General features: G+C 50.8%; 1 protein-coding gene across 2 annotated transcripts in view; it reads left to right on the top strand.

Moving 5' to 3' along the window:
* AACS (acetoacetyl-CoA synthetase) overlaps nucleotides 1–23,171 on the top strand; it is a 52,083-nt gene extending 28,912 nt beyond the window's left edge. For both annotated transcript variants that reach the window (XM_040250588.1, XM_040250589.1), the window contains exons 9-18: nucleotides 4,256–4,336; nucleotides 5,324–5,448; nucleotides 9,974–10,038; nucleotides 10,161–10,283; nucleotides 12,203–12,316; nucleotides 13,001–13,126; nucleotides 15,836–15,905; nucleotides 16,437–16,495; nucleotides 17,292–17,494; nucleotides 21,955–23,171. In XM_040250588.1, the coding sequence (XP_040106522.1) occupies nucleotides 4,256–4,336; nucleotides 5,324–5,448; nucleotides 9,974–10,038; nucleotides 10,161–10,283; nucleotides 12,203–12,316; nucleotides 13,001–13,126; nucleotides 15,836–15,905; nucleotides 16,437–16,495; nucleotides 17,292–17,494; nucleotides 21,955–22,092 (1,104 nt within the window). In that variant the 3' untranslated portion in view covers nucleotides 22,093–23,171. The remainder of the gene's footprint in view (nucleotides 1–4,255; nucleotides 4,337–5,323; nucleotides 5,449–9,973; nucleotides 10,039–10,160; nucleotides 10,284–12,202; nucleotides 12,317–13,000; nucleotides 13,127–15,835; nucleotides 15,906–16,436; nucleotides 16,496–17,291; nucleotides 17,495–21,954) is intronic.
* The last annotated feature ends 1,950 nt before the right edge of the window (nucleotides 23,172–25,121 follow it).

Genomic DNA, 25,121 nt, shown 5'->3' with positions numbered 1-25,121 from the left:
GTGGGATGCCACGTGGAGATCCATCTTCAAGCGAGACAAGGGAGGCATGCTGGCCTTGCTGCTGTGACCCCATCACCATGGGGTCAGGGGTTCTGCAGCACCGCCCTGGTCCCTCTGCACACAGTGATCCCTGAGGGGATCGTGAGCCCAAGGGATGGGTCTTGCCACATGTTAGACAGAAGGAAACAGGATAGATGAGAACAGGAAATATCAGCACATCTCAGGTCTTAGGAGTGGTTGGTGTGGTTTCTCCAAACTGTCATGTAAGTGCAGGTATGGATGGGCAGGTGTAGGGCAGCATCGTAAAACTTCTGTCTGACAGTGGGTTGGGGTCAAAAAGTTTGAAAGACATGGGGTTGTTATCAAATCCGAGCTCGATCTGCTCACTGCATAACAGTCCAGTAATCAGGAGACAGGATGGTGAAGCAAGGAATAGTGACTTCATTCAGAGAGCCAGGCGTCCGAGCAGGCTAGGGCCCTAGAGCACCATGGTATCAGGGTCTGGATGCCAGTTTCTTTTACAGAACAGAAAGGGGAGGAGATGAAGAAGTAAAGTAAAAATTAGGCTGAAAATCTTGCAAAATATTTCCTGGCTTAACCAGCCTTGGGGAAGGGATGTGTTAATTTCTTCTTTCCTGCAGCCATTCCCAGGTGGACTGGGTCAGAATGTCATCCTGTGAGCTGAACAAAGGCTCTTTAGTTTAACGTTCAGGCAGAGGGGGCAGGTTCCCCAAGGCAGGCCATTATGTATGCTCACAATTACAGGCCGCATCTTTTTAGTGATTATAGTAACAAAAGCAGTGGAGAGCAAACTTTAAGAGAAACAGATCCATCCTGGAGTCAGATTTTATTCTTCCCTGTTAACAGGTTACATTACAAAATACAACTAACTGAAGGATTTCCCAAGCTGCATTAGTCAAAAGTCCGTGCTAGCAATAGCATGGACCTGAGGAGCTTAAATGACAAAGATTTACTTCCTCCGTGTTCTGGAGGCTAGAATGTCCAAGATCGGGGTGTGGGCAGGGTGACTTCCTTCTAAGCCTCTCTCCTTGGCTCACAGGTGGCCGCCTTCTCTCTGTGTCCTCACAGTGTCTTTCCTCTGTGCATATACATCCCTGATGGATCTCTTTAAAAAATATTTACTGTTTATTTATATGGCTGCAACAAGCTTTAGTTACAGCATGTGGGATTGAAGCCGGGTCCCCTGCACTGAGCCAACAGCAGCATAGCAGCTGGATCACGGGGGAGGTTGTTCCCCCTGCCATCCCCAGTGTCTCTTGGCTGTCAGCATTTCCTCTTTCTGTAAGAGCATCAGTCACGGTGGATGATGGCCCACACTAACGATCTCACTTCCTCCCCCCCTGGAGGCCCGAGGATCATCCGAGTGGAGAGACCTCACGTTCTCAAACAGCTTTCTAGTTTTGCTTGGTCAGATGGTGGTATTTGAAGATGAAATATAAAATTTCTCTTATCCTAGCTCATTTAGTTTTTACAGATGTTCTCTGCATCTAGAAGCTGTTTGAATCCCTGCCTTAGGAAGGAAACATTTACACTGGAATCACATTAACACCTTATACAGCTCTTTACACAGGGTTTTCATTAGAACGTGGAAAGGAGTTAACACATAACACAGCTTTGTTATTACCTGGATTTGGGTCCACGGACGGTTTGGTGGCAGGTTATGAATTATAACCACCAGACGCACACGGCCTGTTCATATACAGTGGGCAACTTCCCAGAAGCCCTGGGGCAGGAGGGAAGGGATATCAGGGGCCAAAGGCTTGATTTCTGGAAGCAACACTGGCCAAGCCGAGTGGCCTCTAGGAGCGAGTTCTTCCTGTTGCTCAAACCATCCTGTTTCATCACTGAGTCTGGAGTGCCCACTCTAAGGTGTGGCTGCTGGCATCGTGCTTCCCCTGGAGGGGGCGCCCCAGTCCACCTGGTCAGAAGCCTAATACCCAGCCAAAGAGATGAGGGTTTTTAGAAACCTTGCAGGCGAGGGCGGGGTGTATGTGGCAAAACAACACATCTTAGGAAAAACTGAAATGTCCAACTGTACTTTTATTTTTAGTGCTACTTGCCTAGTGAATGTCACTTTTTTAAGAGTGGAACATAAAAATATATTAGATCTAATGTAGTTGGCTCATAAAATCATTGTGCCTGGTATATTTAGAGTGTGGAAAAGTCAGGAAAAGTTATCTTAATTCTGGCTTCGCTGAGTTCTTGGACGTCCAGAGAAGTGGCTAAGCACCTTGCCTGTTTTCAAGAGTGATCTGGAGAAGAAACTTGAAAACAGCAAGATGGGACTGCCAGCACTGACTGCCCCTAGGGCTGTTAGGGGTGTGTGGCCCTGGTTTGCTGGTTTGTGTTTTCTAAGCCCATGAAAGAGCCAGAAAACAGCTTCCTTCTCTTCCCTTTTTAAAATGAGTCTTCTTGCCTGAGTTCCAGGAAACCGTGTTGCTTGTATTTCCTGACCCTCAGGGAAAGTGTTCAGACTTGCCATAAATATTGAAAAATTAAGAGAAGAGCTATTAATTTGACTCATTAAGATTCATACTTTGGTCACCTAAGGCAAGGAGCCAATTCATTGGAAAACACCGTGATGCTGGGAAAGAGTGAAGGCAGGAGAAGGGAATGAGATGGTTGGATGGCATCACTGATTCAATGGACATGAGTTTGAGCAAACTCTGGGAGATAGTGAAGGACAAGAAAACTGGCGTGCTGCATTCCATGGGGTTGCAAAGAGTCAGACCCAACTTAGTGCCTGAAAAACAACAACAACAAAAGTTTCATACAGAGAGAAGCTAAGGGCGGTTTAGTGCTGTCAGCACGGTGAGGGTATGGGACTTCCCTGGAGAGCCAGTGGTTAAGACTCGGAACTTCCATTGAAGGGGGCACAAGTTCAATTCCTGGTCAGGAAGCTAAGATACTACAAGCTGCATGGCACGGTCAGAAACGAACAAACAAAAATGGGGGTACTGAGCAAATGAACAACATGTGATAGGTTATGGATCGGCTGGGCTTATAAAGGCAGACCATCCAGGCAGAGATAAAGCTTAGATGCTGATTTAAGTACAGAGGGAAATGGGAAGGGGATTTGCCTCAGGTTTGTCTGATCTGGGAGCTCTGAGTCCTTTCCGAGAATTTGCCGTGTGAACGCGTTCATCAGAAGAGTTCCCAAAATGTGTACTCACCCACTCTGAGTGAGAACAATGTGTATTGTGGGACTTTCCGAAGAAGCCTGTGACTGTCCTGGGTTGGGGCCCCTGAGCCCACCATGCGTGTGTGGTAAAGCTGAGGGATCTCAGCTCTTGCAGACCGAGGGTGGCCTTGGAGAACCCTCCCAGTAACCTTTCTACCACCATCTACCCAACCCCCGTGTGGCCCATTGCTAGGCAGGTTGCCCCCACTGTGGGCCTGGTGACAGCGTGCTGTCCAGGACAGACTCTGGAATAGGGGCTCTGGCCTTGAGTTAGAGAATTTGCTGGGCAGGATTGTTTCTTTTTTTTTTTTTTTTTAAGTTAATTAATTTGTCTGCATCAGGTCTTAGTTGTCACCTGCAGGCTCTTCGTGCTTCATGTGGGAACTTTTTGATGCGGTGCACAGACTCTACCTGTGGCATGCAGGTTCAGGAGATGCGGCACGTGGGCAAGTTGCTCCAAGGCACGTGTGATCTTAGATCCCTGACCAGGAACTGAACCCACGTCCCCTGCATTGCGAGGCAGGTGCTTTACCATTGGGCCACGAGGGAAGTCCCTGGTGGGTAGGATTGTTTCTGTTGTGCCTTCAAAGGGGTCATCTCCTAATGGCTTGTTTTTTTATTTGTCTTGGGTCCAATGAGGGTTGCAAGGCTCATTTTAATATGTGAGTCCCAAAGGTTCCTAAACATCCAGGACTATCGTTGTCGGCCAGCAGATGCTGTCTGTGGCCAGACTGAGTGCAGTGGTCCAGCCTTTTCAGGAGTTTTGGAGGGGCTGCGTCCCTGGTCTAGCTTTAGGGTCTTGTGCGAGATCCCCTGGGTGCCTGGTCACCTGGCGCTCAGAGCCTGCAGGTCAGCAGGAGAGGGTCAGGGTTTCCTCTCGTGTCCTCTGGGAGTCTCGGGTCACGTGACAGAGGGATGGGAGATTGCTCGTCACGGCAAGGCTGTCAGAACTCTGCCTCTTCCTTGACTTCTCCTGCTCCGGGGCCAAGCGTCTCTTCCGTGCGTGCCTTTGTGCCCTGGAGGAAGCTGCTTGGCTCACTCGCTTCTCTCCAGGGGACGCTCATCCAGCACCTGAAGGAACACATTCTTCATGGCAACGTGACCAGCAGTGACATCATCTTGTATTACACCACGGTGAGTGCCCTCCCAGGGTGGGCTCTGGTTCATTCAGGTGGGGGGTCGTTTATCATTATTATTCTTTTCACTTCTCCCCTGCTGCATGTGTCAGTAGTCAGAAATACAGCTCAAGCTGCAGGCTGCGTGCCCCAGACCCCAGGCTGTGTGCTCGAGGCCCCAGGCTGTGTGCTCGAGAGCCCAGGCTGTATGCATGGACCCCAGGCTGCATGCACAAGTGGCCTTTGCTGTGGGATCCTTCCCTGTCGATATCCGTCTCTCCCTCTGCCACTGCCTTCTCCCCCCAGGTGGCTGCCTCCTTGAATTGGCACCAGGGTCCCTCCTTACCTTGGCCCGTCCTCCTGTGTTGACCTTGGTCCGTCCTCCTGTGTTGACCTTGGTTGCCACTGGGAGACCTGGTGCCCTGGGGAATTCCAGAGAAACAAAGGAGACTGACTGGTAGTTCAGTTTCTTGAGCCTGTAGAGGTGGGAGGAGAGTCACGTGACTGAAATCTGCAGCTCAGCTGGGGGCTGGGGGGCAGGAACTTATCAGAGACGCCATGAGGCCGGTCAGTCCTTAGCCCTGAGGAACAGCAAAGGGACTCTGACTCATTCAAACTGAAAAGGAATTTATCGGAGGTTGTAGGGTGCTGCAGGTGCCAGGCACTGTTCCCCATGTCCGATGTGGATGGGCCACTCCAGCACCCAGTTGTTGGCTTGTGTGCACCACGTGACCACTATCATCTCTGTGACCTTCAGTCCCTCTTGTCACCAGCGAGGCTGCAGGAGACGTTCTCCAACATGTCTTCGTGTACACGTGTATGTTGATCCATGCCGTCAACTCTTGATGGGCAATTGCTGGTTCAGGGCATCTCATATTTGGACAGGCAGTTTTTGGCAACTTTGGCTCAGCATCGGATGGTTTCTAGGGATGTGAGAGGCTGAGTGACAGGGCCGAGAGGAGCCCGCCCAGCACTTGGTTGACGTGTTCCTTTCTGTCCAACCCAGGTTGGCTGGATGATGTGGAACTGGGTGGTGTCTGCTCTTGCCACGGGGGCTGCTGTGGTCCTGTACGACGGTTCCCCACTGGTTCCGACACCCAGCGTGCTCTGGGATCTGGTTGACAGGATCGGGTAAGTACCTGGGATGCTCAGATATGGGGTGGCCTCTGTGAGGCTCTGCTGCCACCTCTGGAATGCTTCACAACCCCCCTCCCCGCACCCTACCCCTGTCTCTCCACGTTCCCCTCTTGGTGGGGGGCTGTGTGAGGACTTGTAGGTGCTGAGGGCAGGTGAAGTTGTCAAAGAGGTAGGAAGGGGTGGGCACCCCAACAGGGACCGACCAGTCAGATCTGTGTAGTGAGGAGAGGGCTGCCCCCTCCCACCCCTGAGCTCTGAAGCCTCGGACCCAGGAAAGGGAACATAGTCTTATTTCTGGAACTCTGGACTCTAAAAACTTACAGAGCAGCTCAGAAGAGAGGCAGAAGAAGGGTTTACTAGAGCCGTATTTTACACGGGGGTGAGATAGAGAGTGATCCAGGCTGAATGTACTAACCTGGTCAGGGGATGGTGTGGATCCTCTCATCCAGGGAAGGGCGGTCTGTCCCTGGAGAGTTCCCAGTGTTGGGCCTTCCCAGCCGCCTTGCTGCACGCCCTCGGGACTGGCCAGTGCCTCGTGGGTCTCCTGGACTCAGCAGTGTGCCCACATCCCCTGCTGCCAGTGCTGCAGGCGGGCATCTCCGCCTCTCTGTAGTCCTGTTAACAGAGTGACAGGCGGGCATCCTGACGACAGGGGCAGAGCCAGCTAAAGTGGAACATCAGGGGAAGGGCAAAGTGGCCCCATTTATCCCCCAACCCCCTCCCCATCATCATTGCTAGAAATTGTCAGAAGACCCTGTTTCATTAGCACTTTGTTGGCTGATGAATTAACCATCACCGGCTGATGCATTCTCGCGGCTGTGGTTGGTGGTCACTGTTGGCCTGATGGTCGTGTTTCCAGGAATGAGAACAAGGCAGCTGGCAGAGCTCCTGGGGCCCGGAAGTCAGCCACACTCTGAAATGGTCTAATTACTTTACGTTTGAGTCTGCTCACTCTGGGGAAACAGAATGAGCCACAAATGTTCTTAAGTCCTTGGCCGTTAATATTTTAAATATAACTTTGGCCTGGGTAATATTTAAATTCTGACATTTGGCTCACGACATGAGCAAGGAAGGTTATTTCCTAATGAGATTGTTTCCAGCAAAAGGTTAATCAAATCCCTGGGAACTTAGGCGACTTGAAGATTTTCGCCCTTAATACCTATAAGCCAGGTGCAGGTGGAGGCATTTCTGAAGTGTGTGTGTGGGTTACAGGAAGAGTTTGGAGGGACAAATTACCTCCACAGGGCTTAGAGCTGATGAAGTTGAAGGCTGAAGGACCCCAGGAGACCCAGCTTTGAGTGTGAGTAAGTGTATGTTTGTGTGCACATGTGGATGAGGGAATGTGTATATGTGCAGAAGTGTGAGCATATATGTGTTTAAGTATATGCAAGTGTGTGTATATCTGTACAAGTGTGAGCATATATGCACTTGAGTGTAAAAGTATGTATATGTGCACAAATGTGAGTCTCATGCGCTTGAGTGTGAAACTGTGTATATATGTGCACAAGTGTGCCCCTGTATGCACTTGCGTGTGAAAGTGTGTATATGTGCACAAGTGTGAACATACATGCACTTGAGTGTGACAGTGTGAGTGTGAGCATGCATGTCCGTGAATGAGTGTATGTGTGCATCTGATTGTGTGCAGATATGCATGTACGTGCCTGTGTGTATGCATGTATGTGTACACATATGCCTAGATAAGTGGGCGTGGGAGAGTACACACGTCTGTAAGCGAGTGTATATGTGCTGGCATGTGATCGTGTGCAGGTGTGTACATGCAAGTGTGCATGTGTTCACAGCCCTGTGGACTGTTAGTAAGCACGTGCCGGGCCTCTGCCTTCCATCCTGGTTTGATCTGTGCCCTGGACACTGGCTGGCTGTGGTCTTGGTGGTCCTCCGGGCCCCTCTGACCTGGCCTTTCTCCTGGCTGGGAGGGCTGACTTGCTGGGTTCAGTGAGGCAGGTGCCACCTGGCAACCTGTGAGGGGTGCGTGAAGGACACCCCAGTGCTCCAGCTGCCTACATGGGCGAGAGGGGAGGAAATAATGTCCCTACATTTAGAGACAAAATCTTTGTTGATTATCATCATGGCAGCTCACAGGCTTACTAACACGTTTCATAACTGAGCAATCATGTTGCAGATGTGAACAAGACTCTTTTAAAGGATGGATTGTCCTCTTTGGGGTGTTTCTAGGCTCCCTGAATCTAGCCCAGGGAACATTCTGATTGGAGTTAGGGTAGAATTCTGAAGTCTTTGTCCAGGTTTTTAAACTGAGCAGGCAGTTCATGTTTAGGACTGGGAGACCCATGTTCCAGGCTGAGGGAACAGCAAGTGCTAAGACCCCAAGGGCAGAAAGAAGGGACCAAGATGGGGATGTTGGGGAGGCCGGAGGGAGGCCCTTGTGGTCTGGATATGGGAGGCAGGGCAGGAGGTGATGCACCAAGATGAGGGGTGATGAGAGGTGATGAGAGGTGAGGGTGGGAGTCTGAGCCCCCAGGGCTTCCCGGGCTGTAACTGCAGGGTGGGTTTTCTCTGATTGAAACGAGACACTACTGGAGCACTTGAGTTGAGGGAGCTACATGATCCCCCCAAAAACCAGGGAGTTGAGGGCACCTGAGAGGAGACAGGGCTCAGGCTGGTGGCACCTTGTCTGCATATGGCTCCTTGCAGGGCTCTGAGGTTTGGATCCCGACCCTGCGAGCTGGGAGCTGCCTTGTTTCTTGTGGGGTGGTTCCCAGCTTTACTAGCTAAAAATACAGTGTTGAGCACCCACGTAAGGGTGCCTGCGCTTTGTGAACTCTGTTTTTTAAGCCGTCTTATGCAAGCCCTGGAGACAGATGGGGAGGCCTCGCTGCTTCTTCAGACAAGCAGGCCTGTGGGCCGGCCCCCAGGGACGCTGTCTCAGTCTCTACACATAACCAGGGTCACGGTTTGCAGGGACTCCTGTGAATTAAACACCCTTCAGGACCACAGAGGGCCCTTGGTTTTTGGGCAGGGGGCAGATGGGGGATGAGCTGAAATCTATGTGTTTGGTGGTTGGAGATCTCTGTACGTGTGGCTGGAGGTGGTCCCTGGTCTTCTGTTAAAATACAGATATTCCTGAAATAAATGAGACCTTAATCCTCAGAGGTGATCTGGAATTAGTCACACTATCTGAGTTTATGAAATTAGCTGGGGTGGGGGCCTGGGGAGGGACTTGAGTATGTTTCTTGCTCCCCACAAACTCACAGCTTCCAAATTAGCCATCATTAGGGCACAGCAACCCAGAAGGCATCTGAGGTTTCAGTGGCGGCAGGGTGTCCCTGAGAAGTGAAGAGAAAAGGGAGAGGAAGCGTGAAAGACAGTAGCTTTGAGACCCTCCTCACCCCCTCCCGCCCCCATGGATTCTGCACCTCCCAGCCCAGTGAGTCCTGAGTCACCCAGCGTTCTGTGTGTCTCTACCTCTGAACATGAAACAGAGCATGGCTGTCTCCTTGGGATGAATCTTGCCAGCCAGGTGTAAAGGGATAGGTTTTACTGCCCAGAGAGGAGAGGGGAGACCTGGATTTTTTTTTTTTTTGCCACACTGCATGGCATGTAGGATCTTAGTTCCCCTACCAGGGATCGAACCCTTGCCCCCTGTACTGGAAGCGTGGAGTCTTATGGACTCTCAGGGAAGTCCTGGGACCTGGATTTTATGGCCTCCTTTGGCCCCCAGGAAAAAACATCCTTTACCTAGGAAGCTAGAGCTTTCATGTTGAGGGCTGCCTTGCTGGAAGGAAGCAGAACATTAAATAGCAGTCTCTCCTTGAAAACACAATACTTATACTCGCACAATGTGTCATTCTCAGCGAAGAATAAAGGACTGTAGAATTTAAAAGTTCAAAAAGAAGGGGAGCAGTTTTGTAAGTTTCATACAAATGTGAGCTGATTTAAGGAAAGAAGATGGGTCAGCAATTCCAACATGGCACCTCTTCTAACAAAAGCTCCTGCAGCCCTCTCTATTTCCCTGGAAGATGGTCGTGTGAGCTCAGAATTTGAGGGGCTTTGATTCTGTGACCTGCTTTGATCTCTGAAAGAGATCATCCTACAGTTAGGAAGAAAGGGATTTTTGTTTTTCAGGGTCTTGCAGCACACAAGGCTTCTCTAGTTGTGGAGTGCAGGCTTAGTTGCCCTGCAGCACGTGGGGTCTGTTTCCTGACCGGGGATTGAACTCTTGTCCCCTGCACTGGAAGGCAGATTCTTAACTACTAGACCACCAGGGACGTGTCCCCAAAGATAGTGGGTTTATGTACAAACGGTTGTTTTAAGTAGAGCCAAAGGTTAATGAGAGCCCGAGTGCTCTGTCACTGCTGGCCCCAGAGTAACACAGGTTTTATGACTTGCTTTCAACTAAATATTAAGTATAAGTTTAGCCCAGAAAAATGATGTGTCTTGGATTTTGCAGCCTTGTTCTAAATGGGTCACCAATAGGAGAAAACTTTGGTTACCTGCAGTATGAAAGAGCCTTGACGGGTTTCTGGTGTTTTCTTTCCATCAGCATCACCATCCTTGGAACGGGTGCTAAGTGGCTGTCTGTGCTTGAAGAGAAAGACATGAGGCCAGGTAAGCATGTCCCTGTGCATCCGTCCCTGGAAATGAAATCAGATCCGCTGTGTTACCCGTTTCCTGCAAGCCAGCACAGGGCATCGGATTTGGCTCTAATCTCCTGATGCTTCTGGCTCTAGTGGAAACCCACAGTCTCCAGACACTGCACACGATCCTGTCCACCGGCTCCCCGCTGAAAGCCCAGAGCTACGATTACGTCTACAGGTGTATCAAGAGCAGCGTCCTGCTGGGCTCCATCTCAGGTACAACCCCATCTTGCGCCTGTGCCATAGAGAGGGTTCTGGAAGGATCAGAGGACTTGGGGCCCAGGCTTGGCCGCTCAGTGTGCTTACCCTCTGACCCAGCAAGCCCACCAGCTTGAATCTATCGGGATAAACAGTCAGCAGGGTGTGCTCAGTTGATGTTGCTGATTCTCGATAGTTATGTTCCAGGGAGAAGCTGCAGACATGGAATTAGCAGTTCCTGAACCTTTGCCAGAGTGGGAAACATACACACGCACCTCACATTGGTTGTAACCTTAGATCCTAAACGACTGATTCTGCTGCTGCTGCTGCTAAGTCGCCTCAGTCCTGTCCGACTCTGTGCGACCCCATAGACGGCCCCCTACCAGGCTCCTCTGTCCCTGGGATTCTCCAGGCAAGAACACTGGAGTGGGTTGCCATTTCTTTCTCCAATGCAGGAAAGTGAAAAGTGCAAGTGAAGTCGCTGAGTCGTGTCCGACTCTTAGCGACCTCATGGACTGCAGCCTACCAGGCTCCTCCGTCCATGGGATTTCCCAGGCGTGGAAAATCTGATTCTGGTAGAGCCTATTTTCTTTACAAAAGAGAAAATGATGTTCGGGCATGCTGAGTGACTGACCCAAGACCACCTGCTAGCCGGGGTACAGGGTAGGATTTTAAAAAAAGCAAAAATTTATTAATTTGGCTGTGCTGGGTGTTAGTTGCAGCATATGCAGGATCTAGTTCCCTGGCCTGGGATTGACCCTGGGGCCCCTGCACTGGGAGCGCAGAGTCGTAGCCACTGAATCACCAGGGAAATCCCAGTGTGGGATTCAGACCTGGTTCTGTTGTCCCAGAGCCAGAGTTTTCCCAACCATCCCCATTCCGTCCCCTGGTCCTCCCCATATCCTGCCTGGTGGGCAGGGGTGTGGTGGTCATGTGGGCACAGGGTTGTCTTCCCAGGCCAGCCCAGCCCATCTCGGGGCAGCACGCCTGTTAGGATCTCAGTCGGTCCCCCCACCTCTGTCCAGTGAACCCAGCTCTGATCCTGAAGCAGAGGAAGCAACACTTCTGCTCATGCCCTTGTGCTTCCATGGGGCCCCAGGGGCTGGTCCAACCTTGCTGGTCACTGCAGTGAACGCAATTCTCCGTTTTTGTGAGAAGCATCAGCCAGTGTCTGGATCGTCAAGTCTAGAAAGGGAGAGTCAGGGGCTCCTTGGGTGACCCCTGCTCACACCCTCCCCGCTTTCCTCCCTGGGCTGCCATCTGCCTCCACCGTGCACCTGGGTGGGCCCCTTGCATATCTCTGCCCTCAGGACATCCCGCCCTGAAATCACGTGGGGCCCTGCCCTCCCCAGGTGCCCGCCCTAGGGGACAGTTGTCAAGGGGGTGGTTGTCCAGGTCTAGGGGTTAGTGCCATTCCCTCCTGATGGCACCAGGAGTCTGACTCCCTTTCAAGCTCTTTCCTGAAATCAGAGTGTTTCCCATCTGGCACGTTGTCTCTCACATGAGACTCGCCCTGCTGGGACCACAGGTTTTCTGCTTCTCGGGTGATTAAGTGAACGTGAACCACAGCAAAGAGCCTTTGCACATGACCCATCTCCCGCGGCAGTGCCTGCGGGCGGATCTAACAGGCCACACTTCAGTCTTTCATGAACCTCTGTCTCGGATTTCAGTGTGACCACAGGAGGTCGTTCACTGGTTTCTCCTCCAGCAGGAAATCCTGGTCAAAAATAAATAAATAAATAAATCACCCAGACCCAGGAGGTTTGTGCCAGTTTCTGAATAACCACCCTGTTCTTTCCCTGAAAAGAAGCTCAACTGTCTGGAGACAGAGTTGGAGAGGTTGTCCTGCAGGGTCTTTTCTCCTGGAGGGTTCATCAATGAAAAACACGAGCAGTTGGTCTTCGTCTTGTAAATCCTGAATCTCCTTTCGCTGGCAGGTGGCACCGACATCGTCTCCTGCTTCATGGGCCAGAATCCATCCATTCCTGTGTACAAAGGGGAGATTCAGGCTCGGAACCTGGGCATGGCTGTGGAGGCATGGAATGAGCAAGGTGACGGCCCCAAACCCTTTCTGTCTTTGTGACGAGGCATGAGTGGTCACCCGGGTGCACTTGGATGTATAGCTTTGCTGGGGGACAGTTCTCCAAAACTGCCCCCTCTGAGGATCTACCCCTCCCCACCAACACTTGCAGACTGCTGGCCTCCAAGCCTGGTTTAACCCCCACCGGCTCCATATCTGCTTTCAGCCTGAAGCAGAGGAAAAGGTGTTGGTTTGGAGCATAGACGGAGGGCCATGTGCTTGGCACGCAAGGCGGGCATCTGAATTTTGGAAACACTGCTGAGGCTGTCCCACCAATGGCCTCACATCCTATCCTTGATGAGGACACGGGGTCAGATGCAGGCACAAGGGGCAGTGTGCCGCCATCCGTGCAGAGTTTAGAAACACGCAAAATGATGTTATTCAGATGCATGTGGATGTAGTAAAAGTATTAATACACACAAGGGAATAATACAGTGTTCCAGTTGAGAGAGAGATTGGGGAGAGTTATGTGGGGAGGGATTAGCATGGCTTTCGGTGATGTCAGAGGGATGGGCAGGGGGGTGGGACCAGCTCTGTAGCTTTGTGTGTGTCTGAAATACTGCATAATAGCTTGTAGTTTTAAAAAAGGAGAGAAAGAGCGCCAAGGTGTGGCTGTGGTGTGTGCTCAGTGTACCTGTTGCCCCTCCTCGACCAGGAAAGGCTGTGTGGGGCGAGAGTGGTGAGCTGGTGTGCACCAAGCCGCTCCCCTGCCAGCCCACGCACTTCTGGAATGACGAGAATGGCAGCAAGTACCGGAAGGCCTATTTCTCCAAGTTCCCAGGTGGGTCGAGGATGCAGGCGGAGCCGCCCAGGTTCCCGCCTGGGCTGGGCCTTCGGGGTCTAATTCTGGATGTAACCTCCCCCTGCCAGCCCCCTCTCCCTGCTGAAACCTGGTGAGGCTGCTCCTGGCTCCTTCCGCCAGAGGGGTGATGATGAATTTTTGATCAGTATCTTGTCACTTTCATCTTGAAGCTATCATACAAAACTCTGATCTGGGTTTAGTGTGCTCTTAACATCCTCCGTGCCTACAGCTGCTTGGCCCTGAGCCCAGCACCTGGAAGCTGGCGTGAGCCGCTTGTTTGCCTGTGTAGGGACAGGGCTGAGGGGGATGGGGCAGTGGTCGCTGCTTGCTTACCCAGACTTGTGTGCCTATTCAGGGAGAGATGCCTGTGCAATAGGTATCTGGCTGGGGTCTCCGCTGTCTCATACCCTGTCATCCAGTCCTTATAGAGGTAATGGGAGAAGAGAGCTTTTGCAGTGGGATAATTAATTTCAGGCCTGTCACTCACTCAGGCTGCCCTCTTCGCTTATCTTTGGAGCGGTGCCCTGCCCCTGAGCTGGGAAGTCTCTTTATTTAAAGCTCTGATCCCTGCCTCCTCCTTATTTCATAAGCAACCTTGAGTTATTGCTGCTATATAATTCATAATTTAGCAAGCCTTCTGCTCCGGAGTTATTTATACCAAGTAGTTGCTCTCTTCAGTGTCTAGAAAGGTAATTCGATTTTGTATAAACCACATGTGGAGAATCAAAAAGTGGCAGGTGACTGTCGGGTAGAATGTGCCACCAATCCCTCTTATTTCTCTGCTCAGCCTTGTGTGTCCCCATGTAACGTCCCATCTGAAAGCCATTGTACCCAGCATAGCACCTCCCATGTGAGTTAGCAGGAACACCCCCCGCCCATGTGGCCTGGTCCTTATTGGATGCCTGCTGCGTTTAAGCCCCACCTCGGATCCTGCCAGGGTGTAGCTGTTGTGACATACTAAGGCAGAATAGAGAGGGAGGGGGAGGGAGAGACATGTTCCTCAAATGATCCTGAAGAGTCAAAGGCTCCTGTCTAAGGGAAGGATTAGAACCTCAGCTTGAAGACTCATCTAAGAAATGACATCTCTTCATCTTCTGCTCAGTACACTGCTCCTTGAAAACTGTCTTTGCTGTCACTTTTTGTTACGTATACAAGGGTTTACGTGATAGATGTCTTTTCAGGATTAATTTCATAAAAAGCCTTTTTTTTCTTTCCTTTTGGCCATGCCACATGGTTTGTGGGATCTTAGTTCCCTGATCAGAGATGGAACCTGTTCCCCTTGTAGTGGAAGCACAGAGTTTTAACCACTGGGCAGCCAGGATAGTCCCAGAAAAATCTTTATTTTTGAAGTGCTGATATTCCATCTTGGAGAAAATGAAGACTCTGTGACTTGTGATATTTCCATTTTTGCCTTGGTTGCCAGGAAGCTCAGAGCTGCCATCACTGATTTGCTGGAGCCGTCCTCTCACCCCTGTGGAGTTTCCGATTCTTTCAATCATCCCATCATACAGTTGGTTTGATAGGTAGCTTCCTCAAATACTTTCTGGAAATAGGCGGGATATATGAATAAATATGAAGAAACAAGGGCAGATAAGATAATGAGATCTGAAGCTACTGGTCATGGTCAGGACGGACATAGGTTGAACTTAAGTCATTTCATCCAGTCTTGGGCTGATTGGGTTAGTGCTTAAGAGTCAGAAACTGTCCTAAGAATTGGGAAGGACGAGGTGGTGTCCGTGAAGGCCCTGAGCCGGTTTCATCTGCTGTTTTCTCTGTGGATAACAGGAACTCTGGGGCTTATTTCAGGAGGCCAGGCTGCTGTTTGCAAGTTGTGCAGAGCCAGTGGGGCCATGCTTTCAGATATTCACACCTGGAGTGCCTCCTCTTATTTGTGGGGCCGATCCTGGGCTGGCTGTGTTAGCTCAAGGAGGGAGGCCTCTTCCTGGCCGTTCCCACGTGAGGCTTGGCTTCTCTTTGACCAGCCCCCTTGGGTCTGTTCTTTTGCTGTGCCCAGGACAAGGGGCTCTCCTTGAACATCACCAGCCCAGGGCCCAGGTGTACGCTGCAGGCCACACGGGGACGGCTCAGGGCCCACGGTGTCAGTGTCCCCCTATTCCTCTTCTGCCCTCCGTGCACCCTGGGCTTTCCTGCTAGTTAAGTCTCTGTCCACGTGGCTGGTGCCTTAGTTCAGGCTTCCATTACTGGGACTGGTATGGTAGCCTCCCGCCCAGTCCTGCTGCTTCTCTTTATTCTGTTCCGAGATGGGCCCTGACTCCTCCAGACCTGCTCCGTCAGCCGCCCCAGGCTACCCTCTCTTCCTGCGTTGGGGCTTGTAGTTTCTCACCCTCTTCTCAGAGGCCCCCCTTGAAGCTTCATTGACCTGCTTAGTGTGCCCTTCACGTTTTCACTGCTGGCGTTGCTCTCAGCCCGTCAGTTTCTCACTGATGCCTGCAGGAGGGGGGTTTCTCACGCACCGCTGCATCTCAGAACTGGGTGTAGGGTGGACCCCACTAGGAGGCATGCCTTTGGGGGTGAGAACTGTTAGTTCAGTTCTGCCCCCAGCCCCATATCACACCTGTTTCTGGGCCTCGGCTCTGTCTGTTAATAAGAGTTACATTTCTGTCATATGTACCTCAGGCGTCTGTCCACGCCTCCCTCAAGGTGACCACCCCCTCTGCCTCCCCGCAGGTGTCTGGGCACATGGTGACTACTGCAGGATAAATCCCAAGACTGGAGGAATCGTCATGCTGGGCCGAAGGTGAGGGGTCTGCAGACCACCTAGGGAGTGGGGGGTGCTTCCTGCATCCTGGGCTCCACTGGCTCAGTCTTGGAGCGGGCTGACTGTACCCCGTCTGGGCCCTTCCTGTGTCAGCTCCCCGAGGGCAGGTCTGGCCTGATCCGCATTTCTGAGCCCCAAAATGGTGGACTGGGGGGCTTTGCAGGGTGGGGGCGAGGGCTTTGGGAGATGTAAAGCCTGCATCTGTCTACAGTAGCTATGGCCCTTCCCAGAGTGGCAGTGTGGAGGTGCTGGGGCGTCCACACCTGGGAGAGGGGCACTTGTACAGGTGGGAAGGGCAGGAGGTGGCAGATGCTCCCACACAAGGGGACCCCTTGATGTCTAGCTTTGAATTTAGAGAGAGAGGTTGGTCAGGATCAGAAGCTGGGGAGGCAGCCGGCAGGACTGGGTGGGTGTGGTGGTGTTGTGGGAAGGGTGTGACTGTCCTCCAGCCCCCACAATTGGCCTCACTCAGGAGCCACCGTGTGTTTACGACCTCGTCTTTCTTTGCAGTGACGGCACGCTCAACCCCAATGGAGTGCGATTTGGCAGCTCGGAAATCTATAACATTGGTGAGCATTTTTCCTTTCTCCTGGAATAATTCTCAGGTCATCCAGGAGGGAAGGAAGGAGGGTCCTAGCAGGGAGCCTGCTCTCCAAAGATTCCACCTTTTGGCATAAGTGGCCCATTTGCCTCTGCTTGTGAGAGTAGACGTGTATGAGCTTGTCCTTCTTCCTAGAACATGCCTCGTCCCACACTGCCTGTAGCTTGTAATACAAGACGGGCTTCTTAAGGTCCCATGGCCCGGCCCCATTCCATTACGTCTCAGCCTCATGGTGAGCTCTGTGGGGTTGGTCATTTGTGTCTTCTCTTTATGGCTGAAGAAAGATGCACAGAGAGGTTGTATGGTTGTTGAAGGTCACACAGCACAATTCAACACCAGATAAAGACAGTGCACAATAGAGTTACCCATGGGCCTTCAAATGCCCCCACCAAAGCCACGGAATCAGCCTCCCAGGGAGGTGGCCTCATAGGGATGTCAGAGCTCCAAGGTCACATCAGGGCTGTGCAGCCAGGATGGAATCTTGATTCCTGTGATTCCAGCCTTTCTTCCAGTGCTGGAGTCCCCACCAAGGTGCTTGCTTCCTTTTCTTTTTAAATTTGTAATTGAGGAAGTAAGCGTGCATGACTCCCTGTAAGACGTCAGCCCTTCCAGCATGAGCTGTGGCTCTCTGCTGGTGATGGGTGTCCTTCCACCTGTTCCCCAGAAGCTTTTCCCCAGGGTAGGGGCTGGAGGAAGCAACGGCAGTCCCCGTCAAAGTGGGATGGTGTGAGAGCAAAGCCCTGTCCCTCGCCCTGTCTCCTCAGTGGAAGCCTTCGAGGAGGTGCTGGACAGCCTGTGTGTCCCCCAGTACAACAAGGATGGGGAGGAGAGAGTGATCCTCTTCCTGAAGATGGCTTCTGGTCACACCTTCCGGCCTGACCTGGTGAAGCGGATCCGTGAGGCCATCCGCCTCGGCCTGTCTGCCCGGCATGTGCCCAGCCTCATTCTGGAGACACAGGGCATCCCGGTAGGGCCCCCCAAGTGCCCCCCTGCTTCTGGAGCAGTCAGCTAGACACTTGCTCATGTTTTATATATAGTTGTTTCATGTTGCCTGGCAACCCTGTCCCCATCCTTTTTTCTTTTCTGCCATCCCTCTTTCTCTTTTTTTTAACCCCTCGTAAATTGCATGTAAGGCAACTTCTGCTAAACACTGGTTTTCAGAGGGTAAGCAGGCCCAGCCCAGCCTGACCAACTGGTTTTTCTCCAGTGTGGTTTTAGTGTGTTCTCAAATTATTAATGCGAAAATTAATTTTAACTTTTTAAAGAGCCGCTAGGGAGCTGTTGCTCCTGCCTTTTAATTTTTAGTTCTGGCCTGCAGAAAGAAGATTTGAATCTATTTAGAGGCACATCTCCAGAAAGCGGCCCTCCTCCCGTGCCTTGTACTCTGTTTAGGCTCTCAGTGGGGGAGGAGATCAGATCACTGCTTTAACTTGCCTTGCTTACAAAACCAGTGCCTCTGTCAGCATAGAGAGGAGACTGCCCTGTGTGTGTGCACACACCTGTATGCATGGGTGCACAGATAGTGCATCAAGTGTACAGGTGAGCCAAGCTTGTACTGTTCATGGTGTTCATGGGTGTGGGGATGGGAGCAGGTTACCTGGGTCCCCAGGGGATGGAGAGTCTTCATGTTAGGAGTGGGGATGTGCTCGTTTGCTTGTGGGTGCTCAGTTGTGTCCAACCTTGTGAGACCACATGGATTGTAGCCCGCCAGGTTCCTCTGTCCATGGGATTGTCCTGGCAAGAATACTGGAGTGGGTTGCCATTTCCTCCTCTAGGGGGTCTTCCCGCGTCTCCTGCATTGTAGCTGAATGGTTTACCCACTGAACCATCCAGTGGGGATGTGAGGTACAGTTAGAACCAGGGCTTTTTATACCATCCACACATTTATTCTCCACTTTGGTTATGTGTAGGAAGGGCCCTGTGACCTGGAAGTTCTCTGTTTTTCTCAGTGGGTGACTCTTTTCTCTCCTTGATATTTATTTTTATTATTTACTTATTTGGCTGCACCACGTCTTAGTTGCAGCATGTAGGATCTATTTCCTTGACCAGAGATCAAACCCAGGCCCCCTGCATTGGAAACATGGAGCCTTAGCCACTGGACCACCAGGAAAGTCCTTCAGTGGGTGACTCTTGGTGACACAGTGGGGACAGTGGTTCTCAGGGACAGAGAGACTTCTTTTTTCCTTTTTTTGGTTGCACCTTACATCATGTGGGATCTTAGTTCTCCAGCTAGGGATCAGATCCCCACCCACTGCAACCTTGCATTGGAAGCACAGAGTCCTAACCACTGGCCCGGCCAGGAAATGAGAAGGGACTTCTTGAGTCAGTGTCACTGACTTTCCCTGGTGAGGGTCTCAGGTATCCCTTCAGTGGATCAGGTTGTGTCTGCATCCAAAACACTTTGGGGAACTAGACTATGATCGTCCCCTTGGCCTTTATTTTGTTGAGAACGAATCTGTCTCCTTTGCTGTCAGAATGGTGAATTCCCAGTCTGTATCTGCTCATGCAGCCTTTAACTGTGTGGATCACAACAAACTGTGGAAAATTCTTAAAGAGATGGGAATACCAGACCACCCGACCTGCCTCCTGAGAAATCTGTATGCAGCTCAAGAAGCAACAGTTAGAACTGAACATGGAACAACAGACTGGTTCCAAATTGGGAAAGGAGTACGTCAAGGCTGTATATTGTCACCCTGCTTATTTATATGCAGATTACATCATGTGAAATGCCAGGCTGGATGAAGCACAAGCTGGAATCAAGATGGTAGGGAGAAATATTAATAACCTCAGATACGCAGATGACACCACCCTTATGGCAGAATGCGAAGAACTAAAGAGCCTCTTGATGAAAGTGAAAGAGGAGAGTGGAAAAGTTGGCTTAAAACTCAACATTCAGAAAACGAAGATCATGGCATCTGGCCCCATCCCTTCATGGCAAATAGATGGGGAAACAATTAAAACAGTGAGAGACTTTATTTTGGGGGGGCTCCAAAATCACTGCAGATGGTGACTGCAACCATGAAATTAAAAGACACTTGCTCCTTGGAAGAAAAACTATGAGCAACCTAGACAGCATATTAAAAAGCAGAGACATTATTACTTTGCCAACAAAGGTCTGTCTAGTCAAAGCTACGGTTTTTCCAGTAGTCATGTATGGATGTGAGAGTTGGACTGTAAAGAAAGCTGAGCCCTGAAGAATTTATGCTTTTGAACTGTGGTGTTGGAGAAGATCTTGAGAGTCCCTTGGACTGCAAGGAGATCCAACCAATCCATCCTAAAGGAAGTCAGTCCTGAATATTCATTGGAAGGACTGATGATGAAGCTGAAACTCCAATACTTTGACCACCTGATGCTTAGAACTGACTCATTTGAAAAGACTCTGATGCTGGGAAAGATTGAAGGCAGGAGGAGAAGGGGACGACCGAGGATCAGATGGTTGGATGGCATCACCGACTTGATGGACATGAGTTTGAGTAAACTCCAGGAGTTGGTGATGGACAGGGAGGCCTGGCATGCTGTAGTCCATGGGGTCACAAAGAGTCGGACACAACTGAGCAATTGAACTGAACTGAAGTGATCTGCTCATGAGAGTAGTGGAACGATTTATTGAAATGGAGGAAGATCCCAGCCTATTCTTCCATCTTCAGCCGGGCTCTTGTCCGCTTACTCTCAGGCACCTAGCTCAGCTCTCTCCTCCTCTGTCTTCCTGTGGGGTCATGACTCCTGGCCTATGAGGTCATGTCTAGGGTCCCTGGAGATTTTACAGGCACCCCCACATTCTCAGATCCCTGCAGTCCGAACTAATGAAGCACTTTTGAGAAGATTCACCCTGTGTCGCCGGGCTGGTGTAGAGCGTCTTGCTGGGCCATGGCGCTTGGGGCTGGCCATGGCCAAGGTCCCAGCCGGGGATGTGGTCTCACCTAGAGGAATGTAAGTGGGCATCTGAAGACCTGTCTGGCTGGAGGGCCCGGTGGCCACAACTGCCCTGGCCCCAGCAGGTCTTCATCCCTGGTCACGGCTGATGTACTGGCCCATCCTGACTGGAGGCTCTGACTTACCTCCTGGGTGGGGGAGAGGAGGGGTTCCAGCAGGAGCTGGGGGAACTTCTGCTTCCCCCCAACCCTTCTCACCAGGAAGCAGAAGCAGAATTTCTTCTAAAACAACACTTTGTTTATTTTGTCAGCCGATGGAAGATGTAAGTTGTTATCTCCCATGAGCCGTTATTGGGGCTTTAGTGCTTAGAAGCACAGAAACCGCATGAGACGTTTGCATTTCTGGGCGAGAGGGACTGACGGCACCCCAGTGACAGACAGTCCCTCGTAAGCCTGCACTCAGATCCGTAATTAGTTCCCACGTTGACAGAGGTTTTCAGTGAATAAATTTTAATTACATCTCAGGTTAAAAAGAAGAAAAAGTGCCAGTGCAGGGAGAGATCAGAGCACTGGCAGCTTTATTAAAGAACTCTATTTGTTCGAGAATTTTCCTGGCCCCTAAACATGCCAGCATGGCTGCCAAATGCCCATTGGAGTTAAAGATGAAACACACGTGCTATGAATTTCAGAGGGAGCTTTGAACATTTGGAGATCCGATTATAGGAAAAGCAGTGTCCCATTCATTCAGATGACGGTTCTGGGGGAAGATGGGGTGAAAGTTTCGAGAGGCTCTTGGATGATGCTCACTTTTTAGTGATCGGGGATGGAATCACAGGAAGCCAGTCCAGTCCTGGAATAAGCTAGCCTTTCTATTATAAAACAGTATAAGAAAGTAAATATAAATATGCAGTGTAATAGTGAGTCACACCCAAGAGCTGTGTGCGGGTTAACTCACAGACTTGTGGTGGGTGCTGTGGTCCCATTTTACATTTGAGGAGATAAACTTGGGTTAAGGAACTTGCCCGCAGTCACCCACTGAGAAAGACTTGGTCTCAGAGTCCCAGGTCATGGTATTTTGGGCTTGGATGTACCCAGATATCAGAGCTAAGGAATTTTTTTTTCCCTTTTGGGTTTTCTTTTTTTTTTTTTCCTTTAAGATTTTTTGATGTGGAGCATTTTAAAGTCTTTATTGAATTTGTTACAGTATTGCTTCTGTTTGATGTTTTGCTCTTTTGGGGGCCTGAGGCATGTGGGATCTCTGACTAGGGATTGAACCCACACACCTTGCATTGGAAGGTGAAGTCTTAACCACTGGACCACCAAGGATGTTCTGGGATCTTTTTATTTTTTTATATTTATTTTTAATGATTGATTTATTCAGCTGTGTTGGGTCTTAGTTACGGTATGTGGGATCTAGTTCCCTGACCAGGGATCAAACCTGGGTCCCTTGCATTGGAAGTGCAGAGTCTTAGCCACTGGACTGCCACGGAAGTCCCTCCTCTTTGGGTCTAAACAGTCTTTCTATTTGCTCCCCCTGCCTACCCCCAACTGGCAGTACACCCTCAACGGCAAGAAGGTGGAAGTGGCCGTGAAACAGATCATCGCTGGGAAGACGGTGGAGCACCGAGGGGCCTTCTCAAATCCCGAGACCCTGGATTTGTACCGGGACATCCCTCAGCTGCAGGACTTTTGAGCCGAGCTGGCCAGCATGTCCCTCAGCCACACGCGCCTGTACTGTCATTTTTGTACATTCAAGAAATTACTTAGAAACCTACGGCTCTTTGGAAAGGGGTTCAAGCCAAGTCCGTAGGCCCAGGGAAGAACCATTCTCTGTCCTGCAGGTTCATTTGGTGGGTTCCCGAGTCTTCCACGCAGCATTGCGGTATCCTGGCCTTCAGTGATCTGGAGGGTGTGTGTTTTTGCATACTTGCAGGGATGAGCTGGGATCACCTGTGTGTGCGCCATTACGGCTGATGCCTGGTCCCCTGTCCAGGGCCGGTGGGCATCCTGTGTCAGTTCAGCTCTGGGGATCAACCAGCTTGCAGCCTTATGCTGTGGTCCATTTTGATCTCTTTCTCCCCTTTATCTTCTCCCAGCTCTGGCTGCTGTCCTTCAGGGCCCGTCTGGCTACTGTGGTGTGTTGCCCATCATGGGACTCGTCCCAGGGTGACTTTACAGCATCTCACAGCAGATCGTCAGCACCTGGGCCGACCGCTGTCCCGTCTGTGTGTCACAGATGGAATCCGGGCAGCTCCTGGGGCAGCCGTGTGTTACCCCAGCCCTGGCACCCCTCAGCAGACAGAGCGGGCTCCAGTTGCCTTTAGAGAATGACTGGGTTTCATGTTTTAATAGGATCTCTTTATTTTGTGGATTTTTGAGTGGTTTAAAATTTTTTTAGTGTTAATTAAGTGTGTGGTATGTGGGCGTTTGAAGGTGTGGGTAATGTCCACCCCATGAGGGGTGTCACTCAGGAATGTGGGCAAGCCCCAGGTGGTGGGTCACCCAGGTTCTGCCGAGGCAGAGGTGCTGGACTTTGAGGGACATGGCTTCGCTGCACAGCCCCGCCTGAGGGCCCAGGACCCGCCCACCAGCAGCCAGATGTACTTTTGAATGTACTTGTCGGTTTTGTCGTCATAATGTTCATTTTTGTATTTTTTAAAACTGAGCACAGTGGAAAACTTCCTTGAACCCTTTTTTCTCTTGTGGATTATAAAAACAGGGCAGATTGCTACAAGGCATTTAATGCAATAAACATATATGTATATACTCACACGCAGGCATGCTCATGCATTCTCTGCAGCGGGTGCTGGATCTGAGGGTGTCAAGCTGGTGTTGATGGGCCAGCAAGATGTTTGGTCCAGATGGTGGGAGTGTGTCCTGGGCCCCTGGTATGTAGCAGACCTGCCTGGTGATCAAATAGCCCCAGAGCCCTTCACAACATGAGGTCACACCCCAGAGGGGAGGTCATGCTCACCCTGGACTCTCCTGGAGCTCAGAGCCGCCACGGTTCTGGTTGGCACTCCTTCACCATTGCAAGACCACATGTGTGTCCCTTGGATGGTGTCTGGCTCTGTCATAGCATCCAGGCCGGGCCCAGCAGGGCTTATTTTTCTCACGTCATGGGAGGTTGAAAGCAGGCTGTTCTTGAGTGGGTGTATGGGCTGAAGGGGCCCAGCTCCTCCATCTCCTGGACTCCACCGTCCTCCCATGGGGCTGCCCACCTCCAGCCTCCCATCTGTGTCCCAGGCAAGATGAGGACTGGGTGAGAGGCAAAAAGCATGTCCCTTTTCAGCTTTTATCATCAAAACAGTGGTTTTTCTGGAAACCCCGCCCAGTGCACACCTGCTTCTGCCTCAGGGGCCAGAACTGGTCACAGGCTACTGCTTGCTGTGGGGGAGGGGGGTGTTGCACTGGGGAGGTGGGGTAGAGTCTGGAGAGGTTTTAAGTGAGGCCTATTACATTTGTGTACAGACCTCTTATTTTTCAAGGCTTTTTTTTTTTTCTTTTGAGGTGGACCATTTTTAAACTGTTAAACTTGTTACAATTTTGCTTCTGTTTTATGTTTTGTTTTTTTTGGCCACAAGGCATGTGGGATCTTAGCTCCCCGACCGGGGATCGAACCCACACCCCCTGCATGGGAGGCGAAGTCCCAACCATTGGACCACCAGGGAAATCCCTATAGACCTCCTTTTATTGTAAGCTGTTTTATTGTGCTTCGAAGATACTGTTTTTTTTTTTTAACAGATTGAAGGTTTGTGACAATCCTGCATTAAGCAAATCTGTTGGTCCTATTTGCTCACTTTGTGTCTCTGTGTCGCGTTTTGGTAATTCTTTCAGTACTTCAGACCCTCCACCAGCAAAAGAGATGACAACTTGCTGAAGGCTCAGACAGTTAGCATTTTTTAGCCATAAGTATTTTTTAGTTAAGGTACATGGATTATTTTTTAGACATAATGCTATCACACAGTTTAATAGACTACGGTATAGTGAAAACAACCTTTGTTCGAGGGCTTCCCTGATGGTTCAGCCAGTAAAGAATCTGCCTGCAATGCAGAAGACACAGGAGACATGGGTTTGATCCCTGGGTCAGGAAGATCCCCTGGAGGAGGAAATAGCAACCCATTCCAGAATTCTTGCCTGGAGAATCCCATGGACAGAGGAGCCTGGCGGGCTACGGTCCATGGGATCACAAAGAGACACGACTGAGCATGCATCTTTATTCACGCTGGAAAATCAGAAGCTTCATGTGACTCACTTTATTGCAGTAGTCTGGACAGAACTGGCCATCTCTCCCAAGAATGCCTGTTTTAGTTTCCTCTCGCTGTTGGAACAAATTACCACACACTTAAACTACCACGAATTTATAGTTCTGGGGCTCAGAAGGCAGGTCTCACTGGGCTGAAATCAGTGTCAGCAGGCGCTGTTCCTTCTGGAGGCACTAGGAGACGTCCTTGCCTTCCAGCTTCTGGAGATGCCTGCCTCCTGGGTCGGGGGCGCCTCATCCTCAAAGCCTGCAGTGTAGGACACCCCTGCCGCCCTCTTCCACTTCTGTGATGACACTGGGCTCATTTGAATAATCCATAATACTCCCCCTATTTTAACATCTACTGATTGTTGTTTAGTTGCTAAATCATGTCTGACTCTTTCAACCCTATGGACTGTAGTCTGCCAGGCTCCTCTGTCCATGGGATTTCCCAGGCAAGAAAATCGGAGCTGGTTTCA

This window comes from Oryx dammah, unplaced genomic scaffold, assembly GCF_014754425.2.
Source record: "Oryx dammah isolate SB20612 unplaced genomic scaffold, SCBI_Odam_1.1 HiC_scaffold_12, whole genome shotgun sequence".
Lineage (NCBI taxonomy): Eukaryota > Metazoa > Chordata > Mammalia > Artiodactyla > Bovidae > Oryx > Oryx dammah.
The sequence above is the reverse complement of the archived record's forward strand: the minus strand, read 5'-3'. Positions and strand labels throughout refer to the sequence as shown.